The 23,772-nt window shown below is 39.9% G+C and overlaps 1 protein-coding gene across 2 annotated transcripts; it reads left to right on the top strand.

Moving 5' to 3' along the window:
• The first annotated feature begins 230 nt into the window (after positions 1-230).
• On the top strand, positions 231-14,851 carry CLEC4A (C-type lectin domain family 4 member A). Of its 2 annotated transcripts, XM_007967491.3 has the most exons (6): positions 231-1,020; positions 2,888-3,004; positions 6,738-6,836; positions 11,626-11,777; positions 12,753-12,868; positions 14,399-14,851. In XM_007967491.3, exons 1-6 carry the CDS (start codon positions 939-941, stop codon positions 14,544-14,546), a joined length of 714 nt encoding a protein of 237 aa, XP_007965682.1. In that variant the 5' UTR covers positions 231-938; the 3' UTR covers positions 14,547-14,851. The 2 variants fall into 2 exon arrangements, with proteins under 2 accessions (XP_007965682.1, XP_007965686.1); XM_007967495.3 differs by lacking the exon at positions 2,888-3,004.
• The last annotated feature ends 8,921 nt before the right edge of the window (positions 14,852-23,772 follow it).

The raw sequence follows: 23,772 nt of genomic DNA, 5'->3' as shown, positions 1-23,772 counted from the left end.
TGGGAGCATGTCTATGGAGAGATTCCACATGAAGGATTTAATATTTGGAGTGTTTTCTTCTAGGCCTTTGGAAAAAGTTATATTTCATACTTTAAGTTTATCCCCTTCTATACTGTGTTTCTATTTAATTATCCTAACTGTTAAAAAATAGTCATATATATTGGACGTGGTGTGGGGATTAAAAGGCTAGGAAAATATGGAATAAAGGCTGGCCTTCCCTCTCCTCCAGCATCCAATAAAGGGAGCTGCTTTCTGGAGATTCTAGCAAGATGAATGCAGACTCTTGATAGAGTAGTTACCAACAAGGAAACACAGAGAGCATGGAGAAGCAGCTTCAGAAGGCATGGGGTTTAAACTTCGCCTTCTCCACCATGCTAGAGGAAGCTGATTCTTGAAGGTAGGGAGGCTGATACGTGAGTTTTGTGTCTATATTCTTAGAATGTGGTACTAACAAGTTGCCTATCAGTCAAAAATGATAAGATGAATGCAACCTAAGTCTTTGTTCAGGTTGTTTGGTCAAAAGTCATTACATTTGCGTGTGGAAGCACACAAATTGTATTTTTTACTGGTGAAGAACACAGTTTTCAAGAAAGACTTCTCTAATTGCTTGGTTCCTCTTTTTTTTTCCTTCCTGTTTCCACAACCCTTTGGTTTCCCACTTTTATTACATTTGCTTGCATTTGTTTCAAGGCTGTGATTCTCACTACACTGGTCCTGAGGAAAGGGCCTCTGTGAACTGAGGTTTTTGGTTTTTATTGTGATCCTTAGTTCTCAAGAGACCCTTCTTGAAGATATGTGCCTATCTGGTGCCTCTGCTCTCCTCTAGGTGAGTGAAAGGAAGGAGGTAATCTACCACCATGTTTGGTTCTCATTTATACGATGTTTTAAGAAAGATTTGAAACAAATATTTTGAAGAAAGCAGAAGGTCTCTTCCCATTATGACTTCGGAAATCACTTATGCTGAAGTGAGGTTCCAAAATGAATCCAAGTTCTCAGGCATCGACTCAGCCTCTTCTGCAGGTAAAGATCATTTTCTGGGGGTCAGAGTGAATGATGAGATGAAGGATGAGGAGAGGGTTTATGAATAAGGCCTAGGTGTTGTGAGTTGCTGGTTCTCTGATTGAGTATGTCTGGGAAACACCAGAGTCCCAGAAGATTGAGTAGCCTGCAGATACACATTACGGGGTGTACATTTGTATTGTGGAGAACAAAAGATTTTGTGCCACTCTCTTCAGCCTCCACTCTGCTTACTAAAATAGAGGTGAGAGAAATCAACGCCAGTTCTGAGCTAAGGCGAGTGCTCTGATGCCCCTGTGTTTTCTAAGGCTGAGTGGGGCTGGGGTTAAGAGGTTGAATATAGCTTCTGAAACCATCAACCCAGATGCAGGGAGTCCTGATGAATTTGTGAGATTTGTTTTTTGATCAGTTAGAGGGAAAGAGTTTGGGTGGTGAGGGCATATTTGTTGGTAATGGATGGAAATGTAACAAAAGGCCATTGCAAATGAAAGACTAGAAAGTCTACAAAGAGGCTGGGCACGGTGGCTCAAGCCTGTAATCCCAGCACTTTGGGAGGCCGAGACGGGCGGATCACGAGGTCGGGAGATCGAGACCATCCTGGCTAACATGGTGAAACCCTGTCTCTACTAAAAAATACAAAAAACTAGCCCGGCGAGGTGGCGGGCGCCTGTAGTCCCAGCTACTCGGGAGGCTGAGGCAGGAGAATGGCGTAAACCCGGGAGGCGGAGCTTGCAGTGAGCTGAGATCCGGCCATTGCACTCCAGCCTGGGCGACAGAGCGAGACTCCGTCTCAAAAAAAAAAAAAAAAAGAAAGAAAGAAAGTCTCTTAAATCTCCAGGAAACTTTTTCTGAAATCAGAGAACCTATTGCATGTTGCATCTCTGAGACAGACTCTGTTACGTTTGGGAGTAGATGCAAGGTAATTTGGGTGTCATGTGTGATATCCCAAGTATAGAGCAAAAGAGAGAAAAGAATGTATATAGAGGACAAGAAACTATGGGGGAAGGGGTCAGGACTATAGTTATGCTTTCTAAAATATCTCTGTGAAGGTGTCGAGAGCACTTAGGGACATTTTTTCCCCTTGAAAACTTTGTATAATTTCTTTATTACACAAGTATTAATGTTCATTGTAGAATAAATTAGCCAGAGGTACACACATATTTGAATTACAATTACTCTTATCATCTAGAGACAATCATAATTTGCAATTTAGTGAATATCCTTCCACATACAAATACATATCAGGTGCATATGTATTTTACTGAAAATGTAATCATATTATATAATACTGAAGATTTCCCCCCATCATTTTACAAAATATCATAACTTTAAGAAAGCAATTTCTAACCATGAGATGGTAACCATGGATGATTATAAAAATTTATTTGCTATAGCATTATTTAAAGTTGGAAACAATCTATTATTTAAATATATGATGAAATACTGCGCAACCATAATAAGGAGCGTTAAAGAAGAAAATATAAGGGTATGAAAAATGTTCATGATACAGTGTAAGGAAAATAATAGGTCAGATATCAGTATTTATGGTATGTCAATCATGTGGGAAAATTTGAATATATGTATATATACATTCATAAAATTGCTAGAAAGATATATATCAAAATATTATGGTGCATTATAACTTATATGGCATAACAGTTATCCTCAATGGTAGGAATTTGTATTTTTATATATTTTCTAAAGTTTCTAAAGTGAATATTATAGCCTTTCTATTCCTGTTCTCATGTGATTTCAAATGTCATACTGTTAGTAACTGTGTATCATCCAAGAAAAGGGAAGGAGGAGAAGGAAGAAGAGGAAGTAAAGACAGAACTTATTACTGATAAAACTGATTTGGCTTCTTCTTCAGCTTCCAAGGAAAGGACTGCCCCTCACAAAAGTAATACCGGGTTTTCCAAGCTGCTTTGTGCCTCATTGATGATATTTTTCCTGCTATTGGCAATCTCATTCTTTATTGCTTTTTTCAGTAAGTATGCCAACCGAACCAATAAGCAATATCTGCTGTACATGAAGAGAGGGTATCTTTTAAAAACTGACTTTTAAAAATGAGTTTATCCAGAAATCTGAAGTGAAATTTTCTCTGGGGAGACACAATTTTCTCTGGGAATCCACTGTGAATTTTACTCTTTATTTGGATTTAGTTACTGTCCTGTAAAAATAACAGAATCCATTCTCATTTAGAGAAACTGAAGCATAAATGTGGGTGTATGTATTTGTATTGTAGAGTGAAATCTATGGGGCATCACCTCTATACTAGACACTATGTAAGTGAGGACAAATCTATATTTCCTTGGTAGCATTTATCAGGCCAGTATTATTTGAATGCACAGACACTTATCTTTTGGGATAAGCAGGTAGACAACAAAGAGATGGGCAAACATATTTCAGGAGGAGTTCTCCACTGACTTTTACTCTGATTATTCCTGTCCTGCTCAAGACTGTGTGGGATCTAAAAGCCAGTTTAGCAAATTAGGTGGATTGCTGCATATGTTTGGCTTTCAGCATTTGTTGGGTTCTTCCCCGCTGCTCTGTTAGCCAGGCTGGGGTGCAGTGGTACAGTCTTGGCTCACTGCAACCTCCACCTCCCAGGTTCAAGCGATTCTCCTACCCCAGCCTCCCAAGTAGCTGGGATTATAGGTGTGCGTCACCATGTTCAGCTAATTTTTTTTCGTATTTTTAGTAGAGACAGGGTTTTCTCATGTTTCCTGGCCTAGTCCTGAACTCCTGGGCTCAAGCAATTTGCCCGCCTCAGCCTCCTAACGTGCTGGGATTACAGGCATGAGTCACCACTCCTGGCCCCAAATTTTTAAAAGGCATCAAAACTAGTGTACATTTAGGTAGATTCTCTATTAATTTCTTTGGTCATTTCGTAAGTATTGTCTGTCTACTGTATGTCAGGCACTGTGCCAGACAGAGAGTCAAGACAGAGCCACAGCACCTGGTCTCAAGAAATTTAGAGAATGGTAAAATGAACCAGCGGTTATAACATTGTATGGTAAGTGTTGTGCAGTTAAGAAGTAGAATAAGTGCAAGAGGCTGAGGTAGGCTTCCTGGAGGAGGTGACATCTACAGCTGTGTATACCAAGAATGACCTAGAGATGAGAGAGTGTGGAATTTGGGGAAACGTAAGTATGCATGATTGGAACATATGGCGCTAAGTAAAGAACTAAGAAATGAAGTTGTAGGTGACAGAAATAAACAGGACTCAGACCATGAAGAGCGCTGTATATCATGATAAAGAGTTTGGATTTTTTTCCCTCCTAAAGGTTATTTTATCAATTATCTTTTGCTGGTTAATAAGCCAATCTAAAACGTAGTGGATTAAAACAGCAACTATTTATTTAGCTCATACATCTGTGGCTTGGCAATTGAGACTGGCATCAGTTGGGAGATTCCCTGAGTCCTGGCTGAACTCATATGTGGTTGGGTACTGGCCACAGGCAACTTAGCTTCTGAGGAAGAGGATGTTAGCTGGAATGGCAGGAGAGATTTGGCCACATTTCTCTTATCATTCATCAGGCTAGCCTGGGTTTGTTCACATGGCAACTGGCAGGCTTTTAAGACTGAAAGCTGAAGTAAGCAATGCCTTTTGAAGTCTCACCTTGGAACTAGCGCAGATCTCACCTTGGCCAAAAGAATTCTTACAGGCAGCTCAGATCCAGGCAGTGGAGAAATAGACCACGTCTCTTAAATGAAGAAACTGCAAAATCACATTGCAAAACAGTGTAGATCCAGCGAATGTTGAAAGTTGTGGCCATTTTTGCAATTTTTAAAATTGAAGAATTTTAAGCAGGGAATTGATATAATCGGATTGGACTTATGAAGAAGTGCCCAAAGTGGAATAAATTACACCAAAAGTAGTAATGATGTATAAAGATTCAAATAAAATCCATTGAAAGAAATGAAAACACATAAATATGCAATAGCTAAAACATCAACAAATAATAAAATAATAAATAACAAAATAAAATATTTTTAAAAGCAAAAAAAAAAAAAAAAAGAAATAGCATGTTGACAGAGGTGTGGAAAATGGATATATGAGGACAAATTTGGAGGGAAAGAGAGGTTAGAAGGATGATTCGCTAATTCAATTGAGAAATATTGTCAGACTGGTCTATGGTTAGTGTTAGCGCAAAAAGAGAAGAAGAAGTAGGTTTGAATGATAAAGGAGGTAGAGGTTTGATGAATATTCAGTTCTGGGAAATAAGGGAACTAGAGAAGTAAAGTGTGGCTCCAATATTCTGACTTTGTAAACTCAGAAATCATTAAGTTTTTCAAAGAGGTAGACAATATAGGATCAGTAGCAGGTTTGGATTGGAAGATGGTGACTTAAGTTTTGGGCATGTTGAGTTTTACATGACTGTGAGAACCTCAAATGGACATGTCTGCTGGTACATTTGTCTGGATTTAGGGGGAGAGGTCTGAGCTTTGGAAGTCCTTCACATAGAGGTAGCAGGTGATGCCATGAGAATATATGATATCACTCAGGGAGATAACTTAGTATAAGAACGAGGGATAAGGATGGAACTCTGGGATATGTTACATTTTAAATGAGATGGATGGAGGAAAAGGGGCCTACAGAAGAGTGTAAGAAGCAGCAGCAAGAAAGGTAAGACAAAAACAACAGAGAGTAGTGTCCCAAGAGCTAAGGGGAAAGCTAAGGGTCAAGCCTTTAAGGAAGTCAAATAGGAAAAGGACTAAGTAACCCTAGGATATTACTGAAGATCCATTTTAGGGATGGTTTTAGTGAAATAGTGAAGTAAAACCCAGAATATGATGGGTCAAGGAGCAAATGAAAGGCAGGGAGGAAAGAAAAAAAGTTCAGTTTCTTTTCTTTCTTTCTTTTTTTTTTTTTTGAGATGGAGTCTTGTTCCGTCGCCCAGGCTGGAGTGCGGCGGCGCGATCTCGGCTCACCGCAACATCCGCCTCCCAGATTCAAGCAATTCTCCTGCCTCAGCCTCCCAAGTTGCTGGGATTATAGGCACCTGCCACTGCGCCAAGCTAATTTGCGTATTTTTAGTAGAGACGAGGTTTCACCATCTTGGCCAGGCTAGTCTCGAACTCCTGACCCTCTTTGACCTCCCAAAGTGCTGGGATAACAGGCGTGAGCCACCGTGTCCGCCCAAAAGTTCAGTTTCTAGAGGGAGAGGTGGGTTAGTTTTAAATTGGGAGAAACATGGGAGCGTTGGTGTGCTGAGGAGTAAGAGCCAGTTGGGATGGAGAGAGTAATGGAGAGAAGAGGAAGAAAATCATGCGCTCTTGATCCATGTGGGGTTCTTTTTAAAATTCTCCATTGTCCAAGGTAACCCAGAACTCCTCAGAATTAATTTGCCCCTCTCCCCTCCGCTCCAAAGTCCCAGGGTGTGCACATCCCTAAATACAAGTGTTTATTGCCCTCCGTCCCCCCACTCCCAAGCGTTAGCCTTTGCATGCATCTTATATTAAGCATTGAAGGAGAATGTGGGGGGGGGGGGGGACTTTAGATCCATTATGATGGAACTGTTGTGTCCTCTTCCAACTACTGATCTTCTAGCTATTCCTAGAGATATCTATAGTTTCAAAATGGGAAATCTTTTCCCTCTACTCAAGTAATACGGCACTTGTAAATTTTGTTTCAATAAAGAATGCAAGAAAGTAACGATAAAGAGCAAAGTCATAATGCCGCCAGGAAAATAAATGGTCTTTATTCTCTTTTCCAGTTTTCTTTCAAAAATATTCTCAGCTTCTTGAAAAAATGACTACGAAAGACCTGGTTCATACAACATTGGAGTGTGTGAAAAAAAATATGACCACGGAAGGTAAAAGTTAATGTGCCTAGAATTCAGTTGCTGACTTACTATGTAGGGATCCCAAATCAGTATTTCCAGTAACATTCTCAGGTAGATCATACTGAGAAGTTGAGTCTCACAATAATTTAAGCTACAAATATACAAACATATAGGACATGCCGGGCGTGGTGGCTCACGCCTGTAATCCCAGCACTTTGGGAGGCTGAGGCGGGTGGATCACGAGGTTAACAGATCGAGACCATCCTAGCCAACATGGTGAAACCCTGTCTCTACTAAAAGCACAAAAATTAGCTGGGCGTGGTGGCATGCACCTGTTATCCCAGCTACTCGGGAGGCTGAGGCAGGAGAATCACTTGAACCTGGGAGGCAGAAGTTGCGGTAAGCTGAGGTCCTGCCACTGCACTCCGCCTGGCGAGGGAGCAAGATTCCGTCTCAAAAACAAAAACAAACAAACAAACAAACAAACAAAAACACCCCAAACCAGAAAACAAAAAGCAAATATATAGGACATAACATTCTTTTGTTGTTGTTTTTTTGAGACAGGGTCTCCCTTTGTTGCCAAGGCTGGAGTGCAGTAGCGCAAACACAGCTCACTACAGCCTCAGCCTCCTGGGCTCAAGTGATCCTTGCATTTCAGCTTCCTGAGTAGCTGAGACTACAAGCACATGCCACTACACTCAGCTAGTTTTTGTATTTTTTGTTGAGATGGGGTTTCACCCTGTTGCCCAGGCTAATCTTGAACTCCTAAGCTAATCTGTCTGTCTCAGTCTCCTGAAGGGCTGGGATTATAGGCGTGAGCCACGGTGCCTGGTCCTAAAATTCTTCTTATGTACTCATGTATCTTTAGTTTGTCTATGGAAAAAAATAGAAGCTTAATTGTGAAAAAGGTTACATTGCTTTTAGACGTCTTCAACCTTTGCTTCTTTCTGAACTTTCTATACACATTTGCTCTTTTTCTCACATATCAGTTAAAACCATGTGATGAAAATGTGGTGATGATTTTTTAATGGATGTGAATTATTTAAATTCTTTAAATTAATAGATTATTATTATTATTATTATTATTATTGAGACAGGATCTCACTCTGTTTTCCAGGCTGGAATGCAGTAGTGTGACCACAGCTCACAGTAGCCTTGATCTCCTGGGTTCCAAGTAATCCTCCACCTCAGCCTCCTAGTAGCTGCGATCAAAGATGCCCACTACCATGCTTGGCTATTTCATTTTTATTTTTTGAATCTTTGTAGAGAGAGGATCTTGCCATGTTGCTCAGGCTGGTCTTGAATTCCTGGCTTCAAGCAATCCTCCCACCTCAGCCTCCCAGTGCTGGGATTACAGGAGTGAGCTACTGTGCCTGGCTAACAGGTTATTTTTAAGAACAGTTTTATATTCACAGAAAACTTGAGCAGATAATGCAAAGAGATCTCATTTTACCCCTGCTCTGCACACATGCTGTCCCCTGTTGTTAACATCTTACAGGAATATGGTATATTTCTTACAACTAATTAACTAATATTGGTATATTATTATTAATTAAAATTCACAATTTTCAGGTTTCTTTAGTGTTCACCTCATGTTTCTTTTCTGCAATAGGATCCCCATCCAGAACACCACATTACATTGAGTTCTCATGTCTCATGTCTCCTGTTCTCAGCACCTCTTTGCTGTGGTAGTTTCTCAGATTTTCCTCATATTTGATGACCCTGACAGTTTTGAGCAATACTGGTCAGCTATATTATGGAATGTCCATCTATCGGAATTTGTCTGATGTTTTTCTAATAATTAGACTGGGATTACTGGTTTTCGGGAGGAAGATCACAGATGTAAAATGCTATTTTCATTACAACATATCAAGGGCATATATTATCAAAAGGATTCTTGGCTATTGATGTTGACCTTGATCACTTGGCTAAGGTAGTGTTTGTCAAGTTTCTCCACTGTAAAGTTACTCTTTCCCTCCCTGCCCCTTTCCATACTACACTCTTTGGAAGGTAAGGATTGGGAAGTTATGGTCTCCTTTCATGAGGTGGAGTATGGTATCAGTCATAGTCAGCAGGCTGGAGACTCAGGAGCAAGAGCTGCAGTTTGAGTCCAAAGACCATCTGCTGCAGAACCTTGAAGAACCAGTGCGCAGATGAAGTGCAAAGGTGGTCCACCAAGTTTCCTCTTGCTCAGAGGAGGTCCTCTTTTTGTTCCATTCAGATCTTCAATTGATTAGATGAAGTCTACTTACATTATTGAGGGCAATCTGCTTTACTCTAGGTCCAGCAAATTTAAATGTAAATCTCATCCAAAAACATTTTCATAGAAACATCCAGAATGTTTGACCAAATATCTGGGTACTGTGGCCCAGATAAGTTGACACATAAAATTAGCCATCACATGTATCTATATAACTTATTTGAAATTTTGTCCAGGTGACATTTGTCTCTTTTATTCCACTTATTTATCCAATATTTATTTATATCTGCATGTACTCATGGAGATATATCTATCTATCTTCAACTTTTAAGTTCAGGGGTACATGTGCAGTATGTGCAGGTTTGTTTCATGGGTAAATGTGTGCCATGGTGGTTTGCTACACGGATCAACCCATCACCCAGGTATTAAGCCCAGTATCCATTAGCTATTCTTCCTGATGCTCTCCCTCTCCCAGCTTGTTCCCTCCACCACAGGCCCCAGCGTGTGTTGTTCCCCACCATGTGTCCAACTCCATGGACATTTATTTTAAATTTTGGTTTATAATCCAATACTACTTTATTTTGTGGTTCCAGCTTTGGACATTGGGAACTCTTTCATTTGACTCCTGTGACCCTTTAACGTATCACCAGAATGTGTTTTTTCTTTTGTTTTGGTTTAGCACTTCCTCCCTTTCTGGGACTGAAAATGCTGGAGACTCACATTGTACATTTCATGTCCCTATCCTAGAGTCAGATATTTCTTTGAGGAGCCCTAGTTCCTTTGATTGAAGAAGAGTATCTTATGAATTTCGATAATCTGTAATGTCATTTTCATTCAGTTCAATGTATTTTTTAAAATTTCCCTTTAGACATCTCCTTTGATTCATGGATTATTTAGAAGTGTGTTGTTTAGTTTCAATTGTATGGAGATTTTCCTGTGTTATTTCTTTTATTAATTTCTGGTTTGTTTTCACTGTGGTTGGATATATGATTTCAGCAATTTTAAATTTATTGAGGTTATTTAATGTCCCAAGATATTGTTTGTTTCAGCATATGTTTCGGGGGCACTGGAAAAGAATGGGTATTCGGTTGTTGGGTGGAGTGTTCTATAAGTGTGGATTAGATCCTTGTAGTTGATGATGTTTTTAAGTTTTATGTTCTTGCTGATTTTCTGTGTGGTTCCGTCAATTGTTGAGAGAGAGGTGTTGATGTATCCACCTGTAATTGTATATTTTTCAATTCCTCCCTTCAATTGTATCAGTTTTGCTTTATAGATTTTGCAGCTTTGTTTGATATGTACACATTTGGGGTCACTTTACAAGGTTCTGTTTATTTTTATTTATTTATTTATTTATTTTGAGATGAAGTCTCACTCTGTCGCCCAGGCTGGAGTGCAGTGGTACAATCTCGGCTCACTGCAACCTCTGCCTCCTGGGTTCAAGTGATTCTTTTGCCTCAGCCTCCTGAGGAGCTGGGATTACAGGTATGCGCCACTATGCCTGGCTAATTTTTGTATTTTTAGTGGATATGGGGTTTCACCATGTTGGCCAGGCTGGTCTCAAACTCCTTATCTCAGGTGATCCGTCCACCTTGGCCTCCCAAAGTTCTAGGATTACAGGTGTAAGCCACCACACCCAGCCTTATTTTGGGTATTTTTAGTACAGGGTTTTTTTTTTAGAGACAGGGTTTTGCCATGTTGCCCAGGCTGGTCTCGAACTCCTGACCACAGGTGATCCGCCCACCTCCGCCTCGGAAAGTGCTGGGATTACAGGCATGAGCCACTGTGTCCAGCCTTTTCTGTCTAGTTTGTTTCTGTTGTTCAGTTGACAGATTGTTTTGTCTTCCAATTCACTAATCTCTCTATCCCCTTCATTCTGCTATTGAGTCCATCCACTGAGCTTTTTATTTTGGTTATTATATTTTTCAATTGTAAAATTTCCATTTGGTTTTTCTTTATATCTTTTATTTCTTTGTTGAAACTTTCTAGTTTTTCATTTGTTTCAAACATGTTTGTATCTTCTTGTTGAAGCATTTTTTTTTTTTAATCATGGCTGCTTTAAAATCCTTGTCAGATAATTCTAACATTTTTGTTGTCTTTTTTTTTTTGAGACAGGGTCTCACTGTGTTGCCCAGGCTGGTCTTGAACTTCTGGGCTCAAGCAATTCTCCTGCCTCAACCTCCAAAGCTCTGGGATTATAGGCGTGAGCCACCATGCCCAGCCCCATTTTTGTTGTCTTGATTGTAGGCATCTGTTGATTATTATTTTTTATTAAATTTGAAAACTTACTGGTTCTTAGCATAATGAGTTATTTTCTATTGAACTCCGGACATTTTTGCATTATATTCTGAGAGTCTGGATCTTATTTAAACATGTTTCATTAAGAGCTGTCCTTTTCAGATAGCACTTCAGCAAGAGAAAAGAGGCCCCGCCTCATTACTGCCTGATTGAGGTAGACTTGGCTTCCTTGACGCCTGAGGGGCAGGGGCTCCTGGGTACATCTGAGTGGGGATGGGCGTTTCAGCTTCCATGTGTTCTCCTTTGGCTCTTAATTTTAATAATACACACACTTTTAAAAGTGATTATTTATATTGCAAGTATGTGCACCTCTTCCCAATACAGAGACAGCCTGGAGCTGTTGCCCAAAGAATTGGAAGCCGTTTAGTTTCAACTGCTACTTTATTTCTACTGAATCAGCATCTTGGCAAAAGAGTGAGAAGGACTGCGCTAGAATGGAGGCTCACCTGCTGGTGATAAACACTCGAGAAGAGCAGGTACTTTCTAATAGATAATGGGGCTCTGAGCCCTGCCTGATCTTTGTATATCTGTCTTGGCTGCGAAGGAGGTTTTTGCTACTTTGGGATATTTGTGCTATGGCAGAAGGCTTTAAATAAAATAAATAGAAAGGGTTCCTAAGCCTTTATATTCCATACCTCCTTCCTGCTTCAGTAAAACTAACCTCCCCAAAAGAAATTGTGGCATTAAAAATATATGAGGGTTGAATGGAAGGATGAAAATGTTTCAGTCTGAAATATCAATTTGTTATTTCAATATGTAAATGTTTTATACATGATTAACTATTTAACAGATAAGTGGTATTAGGTTGAAAAGAGAAAAGAAAGTTAACTCATGATGAATCACAATCAACACTCAGGAGTGAAAATAAATAATCCTTGAAGTTACGAAAGGAAAATGACTGAATTTACCAAAAGTTTCTCGTGTACAACTTTGAAGAATGTAATCTCTTAGTGAAGAAAAGAGGGGAAGTAAACCTAAGATGAGAATTCATTCTGATCATAGAAATTGCTTCCATACTGGCCAGGCATGGTGGCTCATGCCTGTAATCCCAGCACTTTGGGAGGTCAAGGCGGGCAGATCACTTGAGGCTGGGAGTTCAAGACCAGCTTGGCCAAAATGGTGAAACCCTGCCTCTACTAAAAATACAAAAATTAGCCAGGCATGGTGGCACACGCCTGTAGTCCCAGCTACCGGGGAGGCTGGGGCATGAGAATTTCTTAAGCCTGGGAGGCAGAGGTGCAGTGAGCCAAGATTGCACCACTGCACTCCAGCCTGGGATAGAAGGTGAGACTCCGTCTCAAAAAAAAAAAAAAAAAAAAAAAAAAAAAAAAAAAAAATGCAGCTGTTGCTGGATCCTCTCCTTTTCTTCTCGTTTCTCTAAGGTATTAAGAATTCAGTTCGAGCTGTAAAAAATACTGTAAAGTCTGTGACTCCTTCTTTTCCCCCCTCAGGATTTCATCTTCCAGAATCTGCAAGAAGAATCTGCTTATTTTGTGGGGCTCTCAGATCCAGAAGGTCAGCGACATTGGCAATGGGTAGATCAGACACCATACAATGAAAGTTCCACGTGAGTATAGAATGAGATAAAAGAATCTTGGGTCCTGGATCATGCAGAGAGCTTAGGGTATTCTAGCTATCAGCTATAAAAGTAGAATAGCTCACTATTCTTTTAGCTCTTGGGCACTAGGTTAAATAATTTCATTATCTCATTTAATCTGCACAAGAACCCTATGAGGCACACATCGTTATTTTTCCCACTGTAGATATGAGGAAACTGAGCTTGGAGAGTGTAGATAATTCAGCTAGGTCACCCAGTGGTGTCGACAATAGTTCTCTCTCTTTTTTTTTTGAGATGGAGCCTGTTGCCCAGGCTGGAGTGCAGTGGCACAATCTTGGCTCACTGTAGGCTCCGCCTCCCAGGTTGATGCTATTCTCCTGCCTCAGCCTCCCAAGTAGCTGGGACTACAGGCGCCCGCCAACACGCCTGGCTAATTTTTATATTTTTAGTAGAGATGGGGTTTCATCTTGTTAGCCAGGATGGTCTTGATCTCCTGACTTCGTGATCCACCCGCCTCGGCCTCCCAAAGTGCTGGGATTACAGGCGTGAGCAACCGTGCCTGGCTAACAATAGTTCTCCAATGGGGTGGATCTTACTGTGCTTTTAACCAGTATATTTACCTGTTTCTACATAGTGAAAATCCATGTTAATTAAGATCATAACCAATTATTAAGATCTGATAATTCTTTTTTTTCTTTTTTGAGACAGGGTCTTACTCTGTCAACCAGGCTGGAGTGCAGTGGTGCAATCATGGCTCGCTGCAGCCTTGAATTCCTGGGCTCAAGGGATCCTCCCACCTAAGTCTTCTGAGTTGTTAGGATGACAAGTGTGTGCCACCACACCCAGTCAGGTTGAAGATTTAATCCTTCTTATGAAGCAAAAATGCTAAATTCTGATAATCTTATATCTCATATTTATGTAATTATTTAATTACATAAATTACATACTTTACATACATTACATAAATTACATAAAATATATACTTTACTGGATTACCACCTTTGATCTTCATATCCACTGTATGAAATAAATTGTGATATTACTCTAGTCCTCATTTTTTAGATAGAAAAATTGAGAATCAGGGAAGTTAAATTACTTATCCAATAACAGGGATAAGTAGAAGATCCAAAAGATTTTACTAGTTCTCTAGACTTTAAAAACAGTGCATTAAAAAAAGGAAAAACTCTATTGATGAGTGGGAACAGGGTGAAATCTTTTCATCATACAAGGACACCCTATAGGTTAACAGACCCATAGGAACAGGACATAAGGATGGACAAAGAGAAGAGAACCTCTAGAAAATCTGTGGTGAGGATATTCAAAGCAGTAAGATAGAGAACATTGAGTGATGTAAGCACAGTTTTCAAAGGAAATGCCGGAAACGCAGATGGAGGAGAAGCTGCATGATGAGTGGCTGAAAGGTAGATTTGGGCATATCTGACCCTATGTTCCATGAAATTCATTCCTAGCTCCTCACCCCTGTCTTTAACTCTTTTCAAAGCTCTGAAGAAATGCCCTCATCTTTTTTGTCCCTTTCAGATTCTGGCATCCACTTGAGCCCAGTGATCCCAATGAGCGCTGTGTTGTGCTAAATTTTCGTAAAACACCCAAAAGATGGGGCTGGAATGATGTTCATTGTGTTGTTCATCAAAGGTCAGTTTGTGAGATGACGAAGATCCACTTATGAATTGAACATTCTCCATTAACAAGTGGTTGGATTGGCATCTGTCATTGTAGGGATAGATAACAAGCTCTTCTTATTTATGTGTGAGGGAGGTCTATATAATTTAGGTGGTCTGTCAACTATTCTACTTATGAGAGAATTGGTCTGTACATTGATTGATTCACTTTTTCATAAAGTGAGCATTTATTCATGTGCCAAAGCCTGTACTGAAGACCCCTACTGTGCACACATGGAGAGAACATGAGTCTCTCTTAATTTTTGTCTGGTTGCTAAAGAATTATTTACCAATAAAATTATATGATGCGGTTTCTCCTCCTGTCTGGTTTTCTCTTCATCCCTACTATACTGATGTATAATTGCCAAATAAAATTGTATATATTTAAGGTGTACACTGTGGTGATTTGACATACATATATTGTAAAATGATTACCATAATCAAGTTGGTTAATCCACACCCATTAACTTAAATAGTTAACAATCTTGTGTGTAGTGAGAACGTTTAAGATCTACTCCCTTCTGGCCATTGGTATCAACAAACACAAAGAAAGATCCACTCCCCAATAAATTTCAAGTGTACAATGCATCATTATTAACTATAGTCACCATACAGTACATTAGATCTCTAGAACTTCGTCATCTTAGAACTGAAAATTTGTACCCTTTGACCAACATTGCCTGATTTTCTCCACTGCCCTCCATCCCCTGGCAACCATCGTTTTACCCTCTGTTTCTATGGATTGACTTTTTAAGGTTCTACATATAAGTAGAATTGTACAGTACTTGTAATTCTCTATAGGACTTATTATATTTCACTTAGTATAATGCCCTCCGGATTCATCCATGTTGTGCAAATGACAGGATTTCATTTTTTTATGGCTGAATAATACTCCATTGTATATACATAGTACATTTTCTTTATCTTTCATCTATTGGCCAATACTTGTTTCCATGTTTTCACTGTTGTGAATAATGGTCCAATAAGTATGGAAGTGCAGATATCTGTTCTAGATAGTGATTTCATTTTCTTTTGGTATATACCCAGAAGTAGGATTGCTGGATCATATGATAGTTTTATTTTTATTTATTTGTTAATTAATTTATTTATTTAGAGATGGAGTCTCATTCTGTTGGCAGGCTGGAGTGCAATGGCGTGATCTCAGCTCACTGCAACCTCTGCCTCCAGGTTCAAGCAATTCTCCTGCCTCAGCCTCTCAAGTAGCTGGAACTACAGGTGCATGCCACCATGCCCAGCTAATTTTTCTATTTTTAGTAGAGATGGGGTTTTGGCATGTTGGCCAGGATGGTCTCGATCTCTTGACCTTGTGATCCACCTGCCTCTGCCTCCCAAAGTGCTGGGATTACAGGTGTGAGCCACCACACCCGGCCAGATAGTTTTATTTTTAGTCTTTTGAGGAACTTCCATACTGTTTTCCATAATAGCTGCACTAATTTATATCCCCACCAACAGAGCACAAAGGTTCCCTTTTATCTACATCCTTACCAATACTTGTTAGCTTTTGTCTTTTTAAATAATAGCTATTCTAACAGGTGTGTGGGTAGTATCTCATTGCAGTTTTGATTTGAATTTCCCTAATGATTAGTCATGTTGAACACATTTTCATGTATCTGTTGGCTATTTGTATGTTTTCTTTGGAAAAATGTCTATTCAGGTTCTTTGACCATTTGTAAATCGAATTATTTGTTTTTTTTTATTGCTGTTGAGTTGTACAAATTTCTTACATCAAGCTTGTCCGACCTGTAGCCTGCAGACCACAGGTGGCCCAGGATGGCTTTGAATGCAGTCCAACACAAATTTGTAAACTTTCTTAAAACACTATGAGATTTTTTAGCTCATTAGCTGTTGTTAATGTTAGTGTACTTTATGTGTGGCCCAAGACAATTCTTCTTCCAATGTGGCCCAGAGAAACTAAAAGATTGGACACCCCTGTCTTACATATTTTGAATATTAACCCCTCATAGATATATAGTTTGCAAATATTTTCTTCCATTCTGTAGACTGCTCTTTCATTTTTTGATTGTTTCCACTGCTGTGCAGAAGCTTTTTATTTTGATGCAATCCTATTTGTCTGTTTCTGCTTTTGTTTCCTGGTTTTCTTTTTTTAAATGAAATTGAATATTTTATTTCTTATTTTGCTGCAAAGCTGTTGCTTCGCTGTATAAAAATAGCAACAGGAAATGTACTATATTGAACAATTAAGATAGTGTTGTTCTTCATCTGACACTGTACATCCACTGACAAAAAGTTCTCTACTCCCAATTACTTCCAATGGAAAGATGATTTAGTATTTTGACCCAAATCCAGATATTGATATAAGCAACCTACAGTATTATATTAGGTTTAAGACAACAATGGTATCCTTGAATTACATAATATTAATAACTAGGTTTTGCCATAATTTCATGAATTCTGAATATTAGAGCCTAGTCTAAAAATCATAGGGTATTGTGAAAAAGAAGCATATTGTATTTATCCACAATCATTAGAAATTTTTTTTGTTTGTTTGCTGTTTTTTGAGATGGAGTCTTGCTCTGTCGCCTAGGCTGGAGTGCAGTGGCATGATCTCAGCTCACTGCAACCTCTGCCTACTGGTTTCAGGTGATTCTCCTGCCTCAGACTCCTGAGTAGCTGGGATTACAGGCATGTGCCACCATACCTGGCTAATTTTTGTATTTGTAGTAGAGAAAGGGTTTCAGCATATTGGCCAGGCTGGTCTCAAACTCCTGCCCTCAGGTGATCTGCCTGACTTGGCCTCCCAAAGTGCTGGGATTACAAGCGTGAGCTGTAGTTCATCTACTTCTGAAGGGTTACCGAGTGTCATTGTGATCATCCAATCATCTTCATAACAAGATTTGTGTTGCGGGAAGTCAGGGACCCTGAACGGAGGGACTGGCTGGAACTGAGGCAGAAGAACATAAACTATGAAGATATCATGGACATTTATCAGTTCCCAGAATTAATACTTTTATAATTTCTTACGCCTGCCTTTACTGCAATCTCTGAACATAAATTGTGAAGATTTCATGGACATTTATCAGTTCCCAAAACTAATACTTTTATAATTTTTTATGTCTGTCTTTACTTTAATCTCTTAATCACGTTATCTTTGTAAGCTGAGAATGTACATCACCTCAGGACCACTATTGTACAAATTGATTGTAAAACGTATAGTTGAACAATATGAAATCAGTGTACCTTGAAAAAGAACAGAATAACAGCGATTTTCAGGGAACAAGGGAACATAACCATAAGGTCTGACTCCCTGCAGGGTCAGGCACAATAGAGCCATATTTTTCTTCTTGCAGGGAGCCTATAAACAGATGTGTGAGTAGGAGAGATATCGCTGAATTCTTTTCCCAGCAAGGAATATTAAGAATTAATACCCTGGGGAAGGAATGCATTCCTTGGGGGAGGTCTATAAACGGCCACTCTGGGAGTGTCTGTCTTATGCACTTGAGATAAGGACTGAAATAAGCCCTGGTCTCCTGCAGTACCCTCAGGCTTACTAGGACTGGGAAATTCCAGCCTGGTAAATTCTAGTCAGACTGGTTCTCTGCTCTCTAATGCTGTTTCCTGTTAAGATGTTTATCCAGACAATATGTGCACAGTGGGACATAGACCCTCATCAGCACAGCAGGGCATAGACCCCCAGCAGTAATTCTAATTTTGCCCTTGCCTTGTGATCTTTATTGCCTTTTGAAGCATGTGATCTCTGTGACCTACTCCCTGCACATACACCCACACCCCTTTTAAAATCCCTAATAAAAACTTGCTGGTTTTGCGACCTGGGGTCATCACGGTCCTACCAATATGTGATGTTACCCCTGGAGGCCCAGCTGTAAAATTTCTAGGCCCAGCTGTAAAATTTCTCTCTTTGTACTCTTTCTCTTTATTTCTTAGACCAGCCAACACTTAGGGAAAATAGAAAAGAACCTACGTTGAAATGCTAGGAGCTGGTTCCCCCAATAGATTTGTTGACAACTCTGGATTTTCTTCAAGGGATTCTGATAAAGGAGAAAAGTGTTCATTAGTAGTTTTCATACTTTCCAAAGCACCAAACTCGTCTTATTTGTTCAATTTTGTCCCAACTTCAGGCCGACTACAGTAAACAACACCTCCCAAAGATCCCTGTGCAAATTGCTGATTCACACTGTTACAATACCATTTTCTGTTATTATGCATTCATGTTTCTCTGTGAATTTATGCAGTGAGAGCAGAACATGTCTAGAAGGCACCCACCCTCAGCCACCAGAGCCTCTGCAGGCAAGGCCCAGCAGGTGCTGAGGGTGCATGCAGGCTGCATACCACTGCCTGCAAACTCCACGCCACTCTCAGTGCCATGTTCACAGGAGCTTTTCTTCTTATATCTATTAAAAAAATAATTCTCCAGAAAAATGGCAAGTGGCTTTTTTCCTATTTTTCTTTCTATGAATTTTATGGTTTTAGGCCTTACATTTTTTTTTTTTTTTTTTTTTTTTTGAGACGGAGTCTTGCTCTTTCGTCCAGGCTGGAGTGCAGTGGCTGGATCTCAGCTCACTGCAAGCTCCGCCTCCCGGGTTTATGCCATTCTCCTGCCTCAGCCTCCCAAGTAACTGGGACTACAGGCACCCGCCACCTTGCCTGGCTAGTTTTTTGTATTTTTTTAGTAGAGACGGGGTTTCACCGTGTTAGCCAGGATGGTCTCGATCTCCTGACCTCGTGATCCTCCCATCTCGGCCTCCCAAAGTGCTGGGATTACAGGCGTGAGCCACCGCGCCCGGCCTAGGCCTTACATTTAAGTCTTTGATACATTTTAAATTAATTTTCATAAGTGGTGGAAGATAAGGTTTCAATTGCATTCTTTTACATGTGGATATCCAGTTTTTCCAACACCATTTACTGAGGAAACTGTCCTTTCTTATTTTGTTTTCATCTTGGCACCCCTGTCAAATATTAGTTGACTGTATACCTGGGAGTTTATTTTTAAAATTATTACTAAATAATCACTTAAAGTAGTTAACTATTTTTAATTATTAAGAAATAACATTATTACATAATTATTTAAAATAATTATTATTTAAAAAATTTCCAAAACTGTCAAAAAGAATAAACTACTTAGGAATAAATTTAACCAAAGAGGTGAAAAATCAGTACACTGAAAATTATAAAACACTGATGAAGGAAATTTAAGGCACAAAGCAATGAAAAGATATCCTATGTTTATGTGTTGAAATAATTAATGTTAAAATGTTCATACTGGAGTAATATTGGCAAGCTAACCTACACTAGAAGCCTTTAGTGCTCATCCGCACACAAGGAAAAAAGCCTGACTAAAAAACTACATCTTGATGAGAATAGCTAAAAGAGGGCACCAGAGTACAGCAAAGGAGAAGCAGAAACCCTGTAGAGCACAGAAACCCAGGATGGTCTCAGAGAATGGAAGGAAACACCTTGGCTCTGCCACCTCATCCCCTAGTTATGATCAGGTCAACAGTACATTTTAAAAGTTGCCAGCCGGGTGCAGAACCAGGAAGGATTTCTCCCTGCAGAGAAAAGGTAAGCAAGAGGCCCTCAGCAGCCTCTATCACCACATTGGACACCTATAGTCCTCACCACTGGAAACTCCTGCAGTTGTCACAGGTGCAAAGCCCACCTGAGGGAGCTTCTTGGAGTTCACATGACTGTGCTCCTCCCAAAGGAGTTGACACTGTGCCCCATTCATCATGGCTGATGGGGCTGCTGTACTGCAGCATCTTGGACCTGGAACCACTGCTGGAGGGTGTCCTGCTCTACATGTAAGAGGCTATGGCACACTTCTGTCTCTGAGACTTTGTTGCCATTGAACCACCCCTGTTTGGTGGAATACTATCCCTGAGCTGAGTTACTGCTATGCCCTAAACTGTGAGACTAACCTGCAGCAGAGCTGCATTATCTACCCATCCCAGTTGCTGCTGTGCCCTACTCCTAGGGGCATGAGTTGAAGGAGCATACTGCCTCCCAGGGAAATAGTGTGTTGGCCACCTAAAGCACTTGCAACACCCTGTGCCTGAGCTGACATGACAGCGTGTCTCCTGGGGAAGTGGTATCTTGGCTGCCCAGAGGAATCATTCTTCTGAGTCTGTTCTGAAACGGTACTCTGTCTCCTAGGGAATTAGTGCCCTGGCCACCCAGAGCAGCCATGACCCCTGGGCCAGTATTGAAGCAATATATTGCCTCTTGGGGAATTGGTATTTTGGCTGAGGCATGCATAGTCATCATTGATGTTGACTGCAGCCAAAGAAGTTGCACAGCCAAAGATGCCACTGCATCTATTGGGAAGTAGAGTCACCACACCCTTCCCAATGGGTACACTAAGACCCATCTGCAGGTGAAAGCCTTTCCTATTAAAGCCACTCTGTAATATTCAGAGGTGGTGAATGATCCACCAGATAAAGAGACATTAAAGCAGGGACACAAGAAACATGAAAAAGCAAGAAAACATGATACCACTAAAGAAACACAATAATTCTGTAGTAACTAACCCCAAAGAAAAGACTAAGCAGACAGCCTACAGAATGGGAGAAAACATTTGCCAACTATGCATCTTACAAAGGTCTAATGTGCATAATCTATAAGGAACTTACACAATTCAACAAGCAAAAAACAATCCTACTAAAATGGGCAAAGAACATGAACAGACACTTCTGAAAAGAAGATATGCATGTGGCCAAAAAATATATGAAAAAATGCACATCATCACTAATCATTAGAGAAATGCACATCAAAACCACGGTGAGATACCATCTCATGCCAATCAGAACAGTTGTTACTAAAAAGACAAAAAATAACTGACGTCGATGAGGCTGTGGAGAAAAGGAAACATTCTACTGGTGAAAATGTAAATAGTGTGGCCTCTGTGGAAAGCAGTTTGTAGATTTCTCAAGGAACTTAAAGCTACTATGTAACTCAGTAAGCCCATTACTGAGTATATACCCAAGAGAAAACAAATCATTCTATCATAAAGTCACATGCACTCATATGCTCATTGCAGCCTTATTTACAATAGCATAAACATGGAATCAACCTAGATGCCCATCATCTGTTGACTAGATTTTTTAAAATGTGGTCCATATACACCATGGGGTACTACACGACCAGATAAATGAAATCGTGTCTCCAGACACCTCATATAGAAGCATTCTGGCTGGCATTGGGTCAGTGCCCCTCTGGGACAGAGCTCTCAGAGGAAGGAGCAGACTGCCATCTTTGCTATTCTGCAGCCTCCACTCGTGACATCTCCAGGGGTGGGAGGGAAACAGGTGAATAGGGTCTGGAGTGGACCCCCAGCAAATTGTAGCAGCCCTAGGAAACAGGGACATGACTGCTAAAAGAAAAACAAACAGAAGGCAACAACAACAACATTAACAAAAAAGACCCCACAAAACCCCCATCCAAAGGTCAGCAGCCTCAAAGATCAAAGGTAGATAAACCCAGGAAAATGAGAAAGAATCAATGCAAAAACACTGAAAACTCAAGAAATCAGAGTGCCTAAATGATCGCAACATGTCTCCAGCAAGGGCACAGAACTGAGCTGAGGGCTAGGATGAATGCATTAACTGAAGTGGGCTTCAGAAGATGGGTAATAATGAGCTTGACTGAGCTAAAGGGGTATGTTCTAATTCATTGCAAAGAAGCTAATAATGATAAAAAATTACATGAGCTGTTAACCAAAGTAACCAGTTTAGAGAGGAACACAAATGACTCAATGGAGCTGAAAAACACAACATGAGAATTTCACAATGCAAACACAAGTATCAATAGCTGTATAGACCAAGTTGATGGAAGTATATCAGAGCTTGAAGATGATCCTGTGGAAATAAGGCAGGCAGATAAGATTAGAGAAAAAAGTGAGAAGAAACAAACAAAACCTCTGACAACTATGGGATTGTGTTAAAAGACTGAACCTACAACTGATAGGGATACCTGAAAGACACAGGGAGAATAAAACCAAGTTGGAAAATACACTTCAGGATATCATCCAGGAGAACTTCCTCTACCTAACAAGACAGGCCAACATGCAAATTCAGGAAATACAGAGAACTCCAGTAAGATACTCCACAAGAAGATCAACCCAAAGACACATAATCATCAGATTCTCCAACGTAGAAATGAAGGAAAATATGTTAAGGGTAGCCAGAGAGAAAGGCCAAGTAACCTATAATGGGAAGCCCATCAGACTAACAGCAGACCTCTCAGTAGAAATCCTAGAAGCCAGGAGAGATTGGGGGCCAATATTCAGCATTATTAAAGAGAAGAATTTCCAACTGAGAATTTCATATTCAGCAATACCAAGCTTTATAAACGAAGGAAAAATAAAATCCTTTTCAGACAAGCAAATGCTGAGGAAATTCATCACCAGGCCTGCCTTGTGAGAGATCCTGAAGGAAGCACTAAACATGGAAAGGAAAAAGCATTACCAGCCACTACAAAAACACACTGAAGTACACAGACCAATGACACTATGAGGCAACCACATAAACAAGTCTGCAAAATAACCAGCTAACATCATGATGACAGGATGAAATTCACACATAACAGTATTAACTTTAAATGTAAGTGGGCTAAATGACCCAATCAAAAGACACAGAACGGTAAGCTATTCTGTGCTGTATTCCATTGGTGTGCTGTATTCAAGAGACCCATCTAACATGCAAAGACATGTATAGACTCAAAATAAAAGAATGAAGAAAAATTTACCAAGCAAATGGGAAACGGAAAAAAACAGGGGTTGTAATCCTAGTTTCTGACAAAACAGACTTCAAATCAACAAAGATCAAAAGAGACAAAGAAGGGCATTACATAATAGTAAAGGGGTTAATTCAACAAGAAGAGCTAACTATCCCAAACATATATGCACCCAATATAGAGCATCCAGATTCATAAAACAAGTTCTTAGAGACCTACAAAGAGACTTAGACTCCCACACAATAATAGTGGGAGACTTTAACACCCCACTGTCAATATTAGATCAACAAGGCAGAAAATTAACAAAGGTATTCAGGATCTGAACTCAGTTCTGGATCAAGAGGAACTGATAGATATCTACAGGACTCTCCATCCCAAAACAATAGAATATAAATTATTCTCAGCACCACATGGTACTTACTGTAAAATTGATCATGTAATTGGAAGTAAATTACTCCTCAGCAAATGCAAAAGAACTGAAATAGTGACAGTCTCTCAGACCACAGC

This window comes from Chlorocebus sabaeus, chromosome 11 (genome assembly GCF_047675955.1).
Source record: "Chlorocebus sabaeus isolate Y175 chromosome 11, mChlSab1.0.hap1, whole genome shotgun sequence".
NCBI lineage: Eukaryota > Metazoa > Chordata > Mammalia > Primates > Cercopithecidae > Chlorocebus > Chlorocebus sabaeus.
This window is presented reverse-complemented; position numbering and strand designations above follow the sequence as displayed.